The sequence below is a fragment of the Notothenia rossii genome (genome assembly GCF_949606895.1).
Source record: "Notothenia rossii genome assembly, chromosome: 11".
Classification (NCBI taxonomy): Eukaryota; Metazoa; Chordata; class Actinopteri; order Perciformes; family Nototheniidae; genus Notothenia; species Notothenia rossii.
Window position 1 is genome coordinate 57,418,737 of NC_136910.1, and position 15,630 is coordinate 57,434,366.

Sequence of the window (15,630 nt, forward strand, 5' to 3'; positions counted from 1 at the left end):
TCAGGTGTATATCAGTATGTAGTGTCTCTACTTTAAAGAGTCCTCTCCTGCTGATGTTCAGGTGTATATCAGTATGTAGTGTCTCTACTTTAAAGAGTCCTCTCCTGCTGATGTTCAGGTGTATATCAGTATGTAGTGTCTCTACTTTAAAGAGTCCTCTCCTGCTGATGTTCAGGTGTATATCAGTACGTAGTGTCTCTACTTTAAAGAGTCCTCTCCTGCTGATGTCCTATAACTCTTAAACAAAGATCAATAATTGAAGAATGATCTGATGACTGACTTCTCGTTTCTCTGTTCTGTCTCTTAGGGAAACATGAGGAGCTCTCCGCTCTCCACAGAGGATTTTCTCTCCCATGAAACTCCACATTTCTGCTCCATCTCTCTCTCTGCTTCACAGCGAGGACGAATCATGAGTCACGTATGACTGAGAGATGATGTAACTCTGTTTCCAGCCCAACATGGAGCTGACTCTTCAAATTGAAGTGTGTTTTCTCTCACGACAAAGTAATCTGCAGTGAGTGACCTAACCGGGATGAAATGACCTCAGGCTGATGGAACAGACTCCTCACACACACACTCTTATCGTGGGAGTGTGTGACGTTACCTGATATTTCAGTGTGTGTTTTTGATGCTACATGCTACCATGCTGCGCCGCGGCCTCCTCTCCTGGGTTTCCCGCGTCGGAGGCGTGTTGGTGTTGCTCTGCTGCTCACTTTCGCTGCTTTACGTGATGACATGCAGCCCTCCTCTCTCCGTGGACCCCCCGCTGAGCCTCGCTCTCCCTCGATCTGGACCAAATCACGCCTCCTTGGGTCCGGGAACGGGAGGAGGAGGAGGAGGAGCAGGGAATGTGCAAAGCGGAGGGCCTCCAGGATCCTACCAGGTGCTTCTTCAGGAGCGAGAGGAGCAGCACCACCTCCACATCTCCTCCCTGAAGAAGCAGATCTCTCAGCTGAAGGAGGCGCTTCAGGAGAGCAGCCAGCAGCTGAAGGTGGAGTACTTTAAAGGTCCCCTATCACACTGTTCGTCATCAATATATCACAGCTCTCAGATATATACAGAGCCTGTCTCTGATTGGCTGAAACACCAAACAGATCATTGCAGCATTACCCATAATCCCCTCTGTTTCAGCCCTGTTTCCAAAGTGCTGATTCTCTGTCTGTTACTTTAGATGAAAATAAGGAGCCCCTCCCCACGCCCCTCTGAGAGACATTTGGTTACAAGGAACACATTAGGCGCGTTCACACCAAGTACTTTGCCGTACTTAGTGCCGGCACTTAGTACCCCCAGGGCACTGAGTAAGTTGACCCGTACCAAGTGTTAGGAAAATACTCAATGTTCCAACATGAGTTCCACATGATAACAAAGGTATCAACTGTAGCTGTGAACATGACAGGATGTGTGATTACCTAGAAGAGCATCAGGACTGTTTGAGGCATATGATAGCTATGTGATTAACATGATGATTCAGCCTCTATGGAGAGAGACATATGACAAGCATGATCATTTCTGACGTGGAGCTAATCTGAAGTAAACATTGAATACTGCTTTCTATTCCTCCATCTTGTGACTGTGTGACTCCCTCTCTTGGATATCAGCATGTGAAGGACACTGCTCAGGAACTAGTTGATGCTCTGTATGTGATGACTCCTTCCATTCTGGAGAGGATCACAGATACATGGATCCTGAGGTTCAAGATCAAGCCGGGGACCAGGGAGATTATTAAACTTGTTTAAGTATTCAGAAAAAGACAGAATTTTTAGATTTTTAGAAAAAAACAGAATTTTTTAGATTTTGAGAAAAAATACAGAATTTTAAGATTTTGAGAAAAAGTCAGAATTTTGAGAGAAAGTAAGAATTTTAAGAATTTTGAGAAAAAATACAGAATTTTTAAATTGAGAAAAAGTCAGAATTTTGAGGAAAAAGTCAGAATTTTGAGAAAAAGTCAGAATTTTGAGGAAAAAGTCAGAATTTTTAGAAAAATACAGTATTTTGAGAAAAAGTCAAAATTTGGAGAGAAAGTAAGAATTTTGAGGAAAAATACAGAATTTTTAAATCGTGAGAAAAAGTCAGAATTTTGAGGCAAAAAATGTCAGAATTTTGAGAAAAAGTCAGAATTTTGAGGAAAAGTACAGAATTGAGTAAAAATACAGAATTTTGAGAGAAAGTCAGAATTTTGAGGCAAAAAATGTCAGAATTTTGAAAAAAAGTCAGAATTCTGAGTAAAAATACAGAATTTTGCGAAAAAGTCAGAATTTTGAGAGAAAGTCAGAATTTTGAGAGAAAGTAAGAATTTTGAGAAAAAATACAGAATTTTCAGAAAAATACAGAATTTTAAGATTTTGAGAAAAACTACAGAAATTTGAGAGAAAGTACCAAATGCTCTGTATGTGATGACTACTTCCATTCTGGAGAGGATCATAAATACATGGATCCTGAGATTCAACCTCAAGCCGGAGACCAGTGATATTTCCCTAACACTGACAGTCCCTGTTTTTCTCCACAACCCAGGGAGTGCAGGAGAGCCTGAAGAGGGCGTCCGGGGGTCCCTCGGAGGGCCAGGAAGCCGGAGCTGGATCTCAGGGAGGTTTTCTGGGGGAGAATCAGGGAGCAAAGAGCCAGCAGGCGGATCTGCAGGACTTCCTGAGGAGCCAGGCGGCGAAGGCGGAGGTGAGCGTGGGCGTCCGGCTGCCCAGCGAATACGCCGTGCTGCCGTTTGAGAGCTTCACCCTGCAGAAGGTCTACCAGCTGGAGACGGGGCTCACCAGGCACCCTGAGGAGAAACCAGTGAGGAGAGACAAGAGGGAGGCGCTGGGGGAGGTTCTGGAGACGGCCCTGCACAGCCTCAACACCCCCACAGGGGAGAAAGAGAGAACCAGCAAGGTGTACACGCCGTCCGACTTCCTAGAAGGTGAGAGGCAGAGATGGCAAAAGTACACACATCCTTTACTCAAGTAGAAGTACAGATACTCGTGTTTACAAATACTCTGGTGAAAGTAGAAGTACTGACTAAACTTCTTTACTCAAGTCAAAGTAAAGAGGCTTTGAAATGTACTTCAGTAAAAAGTACCCATAACTAGCAGCTGTTTTAAAGAGTACCTGACCTCCCTTTATATTAATAGAACAATAATGTAATTGTTAGCTAATGAATGTTTCCATGGTGACCAACGGCAACATGACAACGTTTCCATTGGTCCCTCTTCTTTAGAGGAGACCAGGAAATGATGGATACGCGGATGATGTTTTTAAATGTGTCCACAAAGTGCTATCACACACTTTCATCCCATTAGGATATACATGGTTTGATTGGATAAGGGATGTAACTGTATTCTGAAAGTAAAGTTACATCCCGGAGTATCGACTCGCTTCAGACTCTTTCCTGTCTGCCTGGCAGATAATAACGTCTGTCGACACAACACAACTGGAAAAACACAAGTATATGAGAAGTCATTTCCTGGACTCGTGCGTTCTGCACTCAAACTAAACTCCACCTTCTTTTGGACTTAAATCCTGGAAGGTCAGAAATATATGACGTTCAAGCAAACAGAGGATTGACTCATAATTAGTTTGGATCACACACACAGGAAATGAACTCAGACGCTCTGTGTGTGTGTGTGTGTGTGTGTGTGTGTGTGTGTGTGTGTGTGTGTGTGTGTGTGTGTGTGTGTGTGTGTGTGTGTGTGTGTGTGTGTGTGTGTGTGTGTGTGTGTGTGTGTGTGTGTGTGTGTGTGTGTGTGTGTGTGTGTGTGTGTGTGTGTGTGTGTCTCTCTCTCTCTCTCTTTCTGTGTGTGTGTCTCTCTCTTTCAATGTGTGTGTGTGTGCGTGTGTGTGTGTCTCTCTCTCTTTCTGTGTGTGTGTCTCTCTTTCAATGTGTGGGTGTGCGTGTGTGTGTGTCTCTCTCTCTCTTTCAATGTGTGTGTTGTCTCTCTCTCTTTCAATGTGTGTGTGTGTCTCTCTCTCTTTCTGTGTGTGTGTCTCTCTCTTTCAATGTGTGTGTGTGTGTGTCTCTCTCTCTCTTTCAATGTGTGTGTGTCTCTCTCTCTCTTTATGTGTGTGTCTCTCTCTGTGTTTGTGTGTCTCTCTCTCTCAATGTGTGTCTCTCTCTCTCAATGTGTGTGTGTGTGTGTGTGTGTGTGTGTGTGTGTGTGTGTGTGTGTGTGTGTGTGTGTGTGTGTGTGTGTGTGTGTGTGTGTGTGTGTGTGTGTGTGTGTGTGTGTGTGTGTGTGTTAAAGTGAGCTTTAGGGGCTCTTGGCTTGTAGGAAATGGAGCTGGTGTTTGGTCCTGTTTTATCTGAGAGTCCTCATGTGATGCGGTTTCTTATTAAAAGCAAACATTTGTTCATATCTGGGTGTGAACAACTCCCTCAAGATAACAGCAACGAAATGCAGCTTTTTTATTTCCATTTTACGAAAAATATATAAAAATGTTTACAGGCCATAAACAACAAATTAAATGCTTTAAAACAATATTACATTATTATTATTATTATTATTATTATTATTATTATTATTATTAACATGTATTAATTGTATTTATTATTAATACGATTTATAACCATTATTATTATTTATTATTTATATTTAATATTATTAACATTTATTAACTATTATTATTATTATTATTATTATTAGTAGTAGTAGTAGTAGTAGTAGTAGTAGCATTATTATTTAATATTACCAGTTGTTATAAGTACCATAAGTTATTTTTAATATTATTTTTTATTATAATCTTGTAATTTGTAAATGAATTGCGCAGCTTTTCCTGAAACAGCAACTCCATTCCTCCGGCTTTTATATTATTTTAACTTAATACTTTTTAATGGATTTCCTACATTTATTTTTAAGCTAATCCTGAACAAGCAGAGTGTTTTCAAGCAGATACATGACATCAGTGTAAACTCTCCAAGGCCAGGCGGACAAAAGCATCTTCAGGGATCTCTCAGAGCGGCGAGCTGAAACTGCACACAAACACAGGAGCTCTGCAGTCCTTTCAGAACGAGGCAGAAAAGTGCATTTACACCGAAAACAGGGACAGGAAGTGGAGGCTTTTAGTCTAAATTACTCAGGCTATTTGATGAATTCACCCTTATCATGTTCCATCACAGAAAGCACAACAGGAAGGGTATAATTTACTCTGCCATCAGACTTTAAAGTCCTCGCCCAAAGACATCCCTCTCTTAAAGGGGCCTTATTATTCTCAAGTTAAGTATGTAGTGTCTCTACTTTAAAGAGTCCTCTCCTGCTGATGTTCAGGTGTATATCAGTATGTAGTGTCTCTACTTTAAAGAGTCCTCTCCTGCTGATGTTCAGGTGTATATCAGTATGTAGTGTCTCTACTTTAAAGAGTCCTCTCCTGCTGATGTTCAAGTGTATATCAGTATGTAGTGTGTCTACTTTAAAGAGTCCTCTCCTGCTGGTGTTCAGGTGTATATCAGTATGTAGTGTCTCTACTTTAAAGAGTACTCTCCTGCTGGTGTTCAGGTGTATATCAGTATGTAGTGTGTCTACTTTAAAAAGTCCTCTCCTGCTGGTGTTCAGGTGTATATCAGTATGTAGTGTCTCTACTTTAAAGAGTACTCTCCTGCTGATGTTCAGGTGTATATCAGTATGTAGTGTCTCTACTTTAAAAAGTCCTCTCCTGCTGGTGTTCAGGTGTATATCAGTATGTAATGTGTCTACTTTAAAGAGTCCTCTCCTGCTGATGTTCAGGTGTATATCAGTATGTAGTGTCTCTACTTTAAAGAGTCCTCTCCTGCTGATGTTCAGGTGTATATCAGTATGTAGTGTCTCTACTTTAAAGAGTCCTCTCCTGCTGATGTTCAGGTGTATATCAGTATGTAGTGTCTCTACTTTAAAGAGTCCTCTCCTGCTGATGTTCAGGTGTATATCAGTATGTCTCTGCTTTAAAGAGTCCTCTCCTGCTGATGTTCAGGTGTATATCATTATGTAGTGTCTCTACTTTAAAGAGTCCTCTCCTGCTGATGTTCAGGTGTATATCAGTATGTAGTGTCTCTACTTTAAAGAGTCCTCTCCTGCTGATGTTCAGGTGTATATCATTATGTAGTGTCTCTACTTTAAAGAGTCCTCTCCTGCTGATGTTCAGGTGTATATCAGTATGTAGTGTCTCTACTTTAAAGAGTCCTCTCCTGCTGATGTCCAGGTGTATATCAGTATGTAGTGTCTCTATTTTAAAGAGTCCTCTCCTGCTGATGCTCAGGTGTATATCAGTATGTAGTGTCTCTACTTTAAAGAGTCCTCTCCTGCTGATGTTCAGGTGTATATCAGTATGTCTCTGCTTTAAAGAGTCCTCTCCTGCTGATGTTCAGGTGTATATCAGTATGTATTGTCTCTACTTTAAAGAGTCCTCTCCTGCTGATGTTCAGGTGTATATCAGTATGTAGTGTATCTACTTTAAAGAGTCCTCTCCTGCTGATGTTCAGGTGTATATCAGTATGTAGTGTCTCTACTTTAAAGAGTCCTCTCCTGCTGATGTTCAGGTGTATATCAGTATGTAGTGTCTCTACTTTAAAGAGTCCTCTCCTGCTGATGTTCAGGTGTATATCAGTATGTAGTGTCTCTACTTTAAAGAGTCCTCTGCTGCTGATGTTCAGGTGTATATCAGTATGTAGTGTATCTACTTTAAAGAGTCCTCTCCTGCTGATGTTCAGGTGTATATCAGTATGTAGTGTCTCTACTTTAAAGAGTCCTCTCCTGCTGATGTTCAGGTGTATATCAGTATGTAGTGTCTCTACTTTAAAGAGTCCTCTCCTGCTGATGTTCAGGTGTATATCAGTATGTAGTGTCTCTACTTTAAAGAGTCCTCTCCTGCTGATGTTCAAGTGTATATCAGTATGTAGTGTCTCTACTTTAAAGAGTCCTCTCCTGCTGATGTTCAGGTGTATATCAGTATGTAGTGTCTCTACTTTAAAGAGTCCTCTCCTGCTGATGTTCAGGTGTATATCAGTATGTAGTGTCTCTACTTTAAAGAGTCCTCTCCTGCTGATGTTCAGGTGTATATCAGTATGTAGTGTATCTACTTTAAAGAGTTCTCTCCTGCTGATGTTCAGGTGTATATCAGTATGTAGTGTCTCTACTTTAAAGAGTCCTCTCCTGCTGATGTTCAGGTGTATATCAGTATGTAGTGTATCTACTTTAAAGAGTCCTCTCCTGCTGATGTTCAGGTGTATATCGAGTTCCCAAGAGTACCCTAATCCGGGTCCGGCGGGTAGTTTTTTCATGAAACTGTGTCACAGGGCTTCTTAATATTTAAAAACCTTTTAATGTGTCATACTCACTTAACGGTTAGAATCTCAGCTAACTGAAGACATGAACAATTTTTACCGAAACAAAGCACAAGTTTCATAAGAAGCGTCTAAATGACCCTTGAGCAAACACAGACATCACAACACGTAGCATCACGGAGCATTCACGGGAGATCGTCTCACCTTAGCTGTTATTCTGATCAAAAGTCGTGTTCAATGGCATTAAAACGATAAAAACGCTGCTGAAGGTTAATCCAAAGGTTAATCCAACGTGTCTGTCACTTTGACAAAATAATTGATAATCCATAATTCCATTGTTATGTAAAAATCTGAGATTTTATATTAGCTGCTAATGGTGGCCACCAGAGTGTCGCAGCTTCTGGTTCCGGGGCATTCTGGCTGCGCAGCACTCATTCACCAATGGGTAATGTTTAGATGGATTTTAGGAACTTCCCCTCGATTCTATTGGCTCTAACTGTTCAAAAGAGACGTCAATCATCAAAATCGACCAATGGGTTCCAGAGATATGGAAAATGCACCCAAATGATCCCAGAAGTGGGTTTTTCTCTAAATCTCTCTAAAATGTCAACTTTCACTTGTTTTGCATCAATCTTGATACAGGGTACTTATTATATATTATAGTTTGGATTCCTAAAGCTTTTAGTCTACCACCATCATTCAAGGGTGGTTTTCATTAGTAATGTTTTTCTTTTTGGACAGACACAATAATTTAAAATGTTTTGCTATGTTCAATCTGAATTTACTTTAAAAATAAAAGCATCTATATTGATTCTGACTGTTCTACATCCAACTCCCAGATGTAACCTTGCTTTGAGAAAAAAGATAATTAATGTGTCCCTTTTAGAAGAGAAGATATGGTCATTTGTTCTGGGAATGTCATTTTCGAGCCTGGAACCTGAAAAACAGGCTCAGGGCTGAACAGGACGGCAGAAAAAGAGAGAACAATCGCTCTGTTTGTCTCAAAAAGAGTTGATGCAAGAACTAAATGTTGATTCAGTCGAACTGCAGCAGGGCGGGAACTTCATCTGTCAGAAACTCACAAGAGGAGAGTCTGTTGCAAGAATATATATCACCTGTTTGTTGGAAATTACTGGAGGATATGTTCAGGTGTATATCAGTATGTAGTGTCTCTACTTTAAAGAGTCCTCTCCTGCTGATGTTCAGGTGTATATCAGTATGTAGTGTCTCTACTTTAAAGAGTCCTCGCCTGCTGATGTTCAGGTGTATATCAGTATGTAGTGTCTCTGCTTTAAAGAGTCCTCTCCTGCTGATGTTCAGGTTTATATCAGTATGTAGTGTCTCTACTTTAAAGAGTCCTCTCCTGCTGATGTTCAGGTGTATATCAGTATGTAGTGTCTCTACTTTAAAGAGTCCTCTCCTGCTGATGTTCAGGTGTATATTAGTATGTAGTGTCTCTACTTTAAAGAGTCCTCTCCTGCTGATGTTCAGGTGTATATCAGTATGTAGTGTCTCTACTTTAAAGAGTCCTCTCCTGCTGATGTTCAGGTGTATATCAGTATGTAGTGTCTCTACTTTAAAGAGTCCTCTCCTGCTGATGTTCAGGTTTATATCAGTATGTAGTGTCTCTACTTTAAAGAGTCCTCTCCTGCTGATGTTCAGGTGTATATCAGTATGTAGTGTCTCTACTTTAAAGAGTCCTCTCCTGTTGATGTTCAGGTGTATATCAGTATGTAGTGTCTCTACTTTAAAGAGTCCTCTCCTGCTGATGTTCAGGTGTATATCAGTATGTAGTGTCTCTACTTTAAAGAGTCCTCTCCCGCTGATGTTCAGGTGTATATCAGTATGTAGTGTCTCTACTTTAAAGAGTCCTCTCCTGCTGATGTTCAGGTGTATATCAGTATGTAGTGTCTCTACTTTAAAGAGTCCTCTCCTGCTGATGTTCAGGTGTATATCAGTATGTAGTGTCTCTACTTTAAAGAGTCCTCTCCTGCTGATGTTCAGGTGTATATCAGTATGTAGTGTCTCTACTTTAAAGAGTCCTCTCCTGCTGATGTTCAGGTGTATATCAGTATGTAGTGTCTCTACTTTAAAGAGTCCTCTCCTGCTGATGTTCAGGTGTATATCAGTATGTAGTGTCTCTACTTTAAAGAGTCCTCTCCTGCTGATGTTCAGGTGTATATCAGTATGTAGTGTCTCTACTTTAAAGAGTCCTCTCCTGCTGATGTTCCGGTATATATCAGTATGTAATGTCTCTACTTTAAAGAGTCCTCTCCTGCTGATGTTCCGGTATATATCAGTATGTAGCATCTCTACTTTAAAGAGTCCTCTCCTGCTGATGTTCAGGTGTATATCAGTATGTAGTGACTGCCTGTGCTGCAGCACCTCTTTTCACCCTCTGTCTGAAACCAGAGCCCAGTCTGCTCTGATTGGTCAGCTGGCCAGGCTCTGTTGTGTTTGGTTAACCAGCTTAGAGATGTCCCGCCCCTTAGCCTATCACGTACAATGTGTTGGAGCGCTAGCCAATAGGAGCGTGAGTGTTACATAGTGAAGCACACAAACCTATAACACATTACAGTAAAAGCAGAATAGCGCCTTTTTTAATTTAATATAAACTTCTCTTTTTTTTTTTAACATCCTCATATCTTTCTTCCTGTCTGTTTGTATTGCTGTCTAGTCTCACTTCCCTCTTTCTGTACCCAATTTCCCTTTCACTCTCCGCAGACCTCAGGAAGCCCATTTGCGAGCAATAATCCTCGTAATAGCAGAGTGATTGAACAACAACTTCTCTCTGGAGGAACACGCTGACGTAAAGCCTGCAACAAGAAAATTGGTCTGGATGACCATAATAGCCTTTGAGTGTGTGTGTGTGTGTGTGTGTGTGTGTGTGTGTGTGTGTGTGTGTGTGTGTGTGTGTGTGTGTGTGTGTGTGTGTGTGTGTGTGTGTGTGTGTGTGTGTGTGTGTGTGTGTGTGTGTGTGTGTGTGTGTGTGTGTGTGTGTGTGTGTGTGTGTGTGTGTGTGTGTGTGTCTCTGTGTGTGTGTGCGTGTGTCTCTCTCTCTCTCCGTGTGTGTGTGTGTGTGTGTGTGTGTGTCTCTCTCTCTCTCCGTGTGTGTGTGTGTGTGTGTGTGTGTGTGTGTGTGTGTGTGTGTGTGTCTCTCTCTCTCTCCGTGTGTGTGTGTGTGTGTGTGTGTGTGTGTGTGTGTGTGTGTGTGTGTGTGTGTGTGTGTGTGTGTGTGTGTGTGTGTGTGTGCGTGTGTCTCTCTCTCTCTCCGTGTGTGTGTGTGTGTGTGTGTGTGTGTGTGTGTGTGTGTGTGTGCATGTGTCTCTCTCTCTCTCCGTGTGTGTGTGTGTGTGTGTGTGTGTGTGTGTGTGTGTGTGTGTGTGTGTGTGTGTGTGTGTGTGTGTGTGTGTGTGTGTGTGTGTGTGTGTGTGTGTGTGTGTGTGTGTGTGTGTGTGTGTGTGTGTGTGTGTGTGTGTGTGTGTGTGTGTGTGTGTGTGTGTGTGTGTGTGTGTGTGTGTGTGTGTGTGTGTGTGTGTGTGTGTGTGTGTGTGTGTGATGGCTCTTTGCCCAGCAGCAGCAGAGTGCATGGATAATGTCCCCCGACGCCTTATATGCCCTCTTTTTCCACCCCATGTAAAAACACATCAGTCTGTCGAAGTGATGTTCCCATGTCTGTTTTTATGATATTTTTAGAGAAACAACAGGGAAAATAAATGGTCCTTGGCTCTGGGAAACACAGAAGTGCTCAGGGGATTTAAACAAAAGCCTCCCTCCGCAGGAAAAACAAAATCACTGCAACAAAATCTGGCAGCAAAACTAAAAAAAAAAACACAAATACAGTCATGTTGTTTTGCACTGGGTTGCATTCAGTGAATGTGTTTGCAAGTTAATGTTAAAAAGACCCTTTAATGCAATGTGTGGTTTCCCCAGTGTGTTCTATAGGTGTTAGTGCATGTAAATGGTCTGCAAAGGCTAACATCCCTGTGTTACTAAGCGTGGAAACATGTCATAGTAGATTCTTAAAATGCAAATATGAACCTGGACATTTGTAGAATAGGACGTCTTTAATATACATCATATTTAGGAATGGCAGATTTGTCATACAATTTCTATAAAGATAATGTTATATCTTGATAACGACATATATAATATGATTTATCGTGGCTTATATGAATTATCCACATGGTAAGGTCTATTGTTCCTGTGTGAAATAAGAACTTGACAAATAGATAATAATATATAATATTTAATTAATCTAAATAACATCAGTTTCAGGTGAATTTATATAGAAAAATGAATAGAAATATTGCTATAAGTTTTAATTTCATCCCATTCATCTTCATTTTATGAGGCCCACAAGAATATTATATGATTTGTATATGGTTACACGCCGCTTTACAGAAGCACGTTGCCCATAAACTACATGTCCCACAATGCATCTCATTTTGTGACACGCACACTGAAGAGACTTGCAATTATTTGCCCTGGACTTCTGCTGCAGACGTAGTTAATTATGAAGTTATTACCCTATCGCATAATAATCCAATGCAGAGGCAATAATGTAATATAATACAATTTGTTGGTTCATATATGATATATTTATATATGTATATCTAAATAGTCTGAAAATTACAACCGGCCCTTTGAGTGCAACCAAAATGCTGATGAAATGTAGTTTGACACCCTTGATCTAGAGCAGGGGTTCCCAAAGTGGGGGTCGCGAGATGATTACAAAATAAAAATAAAATTAAAAAAAATTATTAAAAAAAATTGATACTTTTTTTTAATTATTTTTTTAAAATTTTTAAATATTAATAATAACGTTTGCATAGACATTTTCAGGAGCGGACTAGCCATCTAGTGATAGTAGTGAGTCAATAATGACACTCCCGCGAGAGTGCGGAAAACTGAAATTAATTTCTACCAGTCTCTAGCACTGTTATTTTGGGGGTCGCGGGCTGAAAAGTTTGGGAACCCGTGATCTAGAGAATCCAAGCAGCTGTTTTCCATGGATTCCACTTAAATACTTCCGGGACATTAAGGGAACTTCTTAAGCAAAACAAAAACTATTTTACCGCTCCCTTAGTCTTGTTGTAGTTTGGATGTCTCCTTCTCTACAGTCAACTCTCCTAAAGTCTCATGTAAAGATATGTCAATGAAAATCGGATGTGGCCCGCGATGAAATTGAGTTTGACCCCCCTGATCTAAGTGAACAAGCTTCGCCCCATTTATTAAATCTGTTTGTTGATGAGGTCGTATCTTTGTTCAGGTATAACTCGTACGGAGAAGGACAAAGGCACGCTGTACGAGCTGACCTTCAGAGGAGAAGCCGCTCAGGAGTTCAGACGCCTCGTCTTCTTCAGACCCTTCGGCCCGCTGATGAAGGTCAGCAACGAGCAGGTGGACACATCGAACGTCCCCATCAACATCATCGTGCCGCTGTCCAAACGCACCGACAAGTTCAAACACTTCATGACCAACTTCCGGTGAGACGCTTTCTATCTCTGGCGTATCAATAAGTATCTTATTATTACATTTTCTTAGAGATATACGCTGTCTTTTCATAACCTTTTAAACCAATGACATAACCAGATTTATAAGCTGAAATATATATTTTAATTTAATTGACTTTTTTTGTCCATTCATGTACTTTCCTTAAAATACAAAAAAAAAAAAATGTTAAGTAAAAATTAATCATCAGTTTTTTAGTGACAAAAATTAAGAAATATATATAAAAAATAAAGTTATAATAATAAAAATATATAAAAATTATATATAGCTTGCATTGCATTTCTTACATAATATTCATTTAAAAAAACTGCCAAAATAATTATTAAAATAATAAATTGAAATTAAAATATAGTTAATTTTGCTCAAAATGCAAGACTTTTTCTTGTTTTTGTAGTATTTAATTAATACTTAATTAAAGGATATGGTTACTTTCCTTCACCTCTGTTTAATCCTAACCTCATGCATATGCAAATGTATATTTAATAAGGTTTGTTGTGTCCGAGGTCATCATTAATTCAGGACGGTGTGATCCTGAAACCCAGTTTTACTTTTTAATCAGGCAGCAAGAGGAGAGCGGTATCAGAGCAGAGGAACATCAAAGGCTCCATGTTATCTAAAGGATCTAATTCCTATTTTGCTTCTGTGCTCGTTACCAGTTAATTTATTTTTGCTGCTTGTAGGCATTTTGATAAAGTAAAGAAACCTGAGAGATTTAAACGATTCAGACGGGATCAGGAATCCCAGCAGAGATCAGCGATCACATGACCACAGGAAATGAGATTTCACACACATTAAATATTAATGCGCAGAGCTAATATTACATATTCCACATTATAGCACAGATACATCCAGGGTAGTGTGGGATAGAGATGATGGATACGCATAGATTACATTTCAATACACACACATGCAGGTCTGAATACTCATACACACACACATAGAGTTTATAAACACATGCACTGTGTGGGGGAAACTTCTGATGGAGAGTTGGAGCTTTGATGGCAAACACTGACGGTTTATTTGGAGCTTCGGCCGGAGAATTCACAAAACATGTCACGGGCCACGGTCTGACCACACGGTTGAGATACTACAATCAATTCCTCTCGTAGAGGTTTGAACTAGTTCAGAGTGTAATAATCAACCTTCTTCAATAGATAGACTAAACAACTGAGGACACTGAATCACATTAGTTGTTGCTTATGGCTCGGGGTCATCTCCACCCCGAGAAGGATGTGTTCCAAGTGTCCCACAGCAATAACTATCTCTGACCGAGAGCTGCCCGGTCACAAACTGGAAACAAAAACAACTTGCTAGGGCAGCCCCTCCTTAAGGGAGATAGGGGCTGCTCAAGGTTAGGCATCTGCGTCAGAGGGCGAAAGGTAAACATCTATGGAAATTATTCCCTGACACACTATAGGCATTGTACATTCATAATATGGGAGGCGTGTGGCGCAGTGGGTTAGTGCGCTGATCTTCAAATCAGAGGATAGCAAGTTTGAGTGCCACTGCAGTCAGCATGTTGTTGTGTCCCTGAGACACTTCACCCCAAATTGCTCCTGTGGGGATTGTCCACAGTATTGAGTATGTAAGTCGATTTGGGTAAAAGCGTCTAACAAGTAACATGTCATGTATTAATAGAATTAATGTTAAACATATGCATACCAGCTTTAGAAGTGTAAATAGCAATAGAGTATCTGTAGAAAAAACTAAAATAAAAATACACAGTTTAAGTCAGAATACACTGTAATAGACCATCCTACTAATTAACAAATATATACAGTAGGGCTGTCAAACGATTAAACATTTTAATCAGATTTATCACAGCTTAAAAATTAATTAATCATGATTAATCACCATTCGAAATATGCCATTTCTTTATGTATATTGTTGTGGGAATGGACAGATAAATGAAAGAAGGCGGATAAATCCATTTAACTGTATGTTTATTATAACATTGTTCTGTGTGTCAAAATGAAAGACAGCCCACACACCTATCAATCATCAAACCTTGGGGTCTTATTTCATTACGTGTTGATTTCTATCAACACGTAATGTTGTATCGATGTATAAAGAGATATACTACAGCAAAAGTATTCTCCGTCAGGACTTCCTGCAACAACACCACGCCGTTATCTTGATTCTGATTGGCCAGAAGACATTATCAAAGATGTTCTATTGAGAAGAAGATCACTACGTGACAAAAGTTTTCAAAACCGTTTCTGGTCTTCGGTATTTCCAGACAAGTGGCTGCTGAAATCAATCTTACTAACTGCTGTCTGTGCAATTTACTCGGCGCGAGTTGGCAGACTTTATTTTGCTTACTTTAACATCATTTTTCATGGTGGGGCATACTTGCCAACCTTTAGACCTCAGAAATCGGGAGCATTTCAAAATGCAAAATTGGGGGGGGGGGGGGGGTGCTAGTGGATCGCCGGAGCTGTTAGATTAACATTAACATGCTTATTGTAGTTGTAAGTGCACTGCCTTACGGCCTGTAACACCGTCCTTGATGGAGCATATGTGTGGGCTGGACCTGTATTTTACAGGAAAGGAGAGAGTAGAGTAGTTGTCGATTCTTGTTCTGTTTTCTGTGAATATCTGCCTCACCCTCTCAGACTTTGAGTTGAGCGCGCTACTAAAGAGACGTGTTACCACGGAAACCAAACAATGGTGTAGCTGTATTAAAGTCCGAGTGGAAACAGTCGTGTGTAAATCTGATTTTGTCAGAAATCGGGAGAAATGCGGGAGAAATATGACCCCGGGAGGAAACCGGGAGAGGGCAATGAAATCGGGAGTCTCCCGCGAAAATCGGGAGGGTTGACAAGTATGGGCTAAGGTGGGGCTAAGCCATTTCTTGGTATGGCTGTAGCCTATCC

The 15,630-nt window shown here is 40.4% G+C and overlaps 1 protein-coding gene across 2 annotated transcripts in view; it reads left to right on the forward strand.

Annotated features, from left to right (window-relative positions):
- The window catches only part of csgalnact1a (chondroitin sulfate N-acetylgalactosaminyltransferase 1a), a 62,579-nt gene that overhangs the window by 21,227 nt on the left and 25,722 nt on the right, over positions 1-15,630 (forward strand). For both annotated transcript variants that reach the window (XM_079659213.1, XM_079659212.1), the window contains 3 exons: positions 308-991; positions 2,512-2,911; positions 12,513-12,729. In XM_079659213.1, the coding sequence (XP_079515339.1) occupies positions 629-991; positions 2,512-2,911; positions 12,513-12,729 (980 nt within the window). In that variant the 5' untranslated portion in view covers positions 308-628. The remainder of the gene's footprint in view (positions 1-307; positions 992-2,511; positions 2,912-12,512; positions 12,730-15,630) is intronic.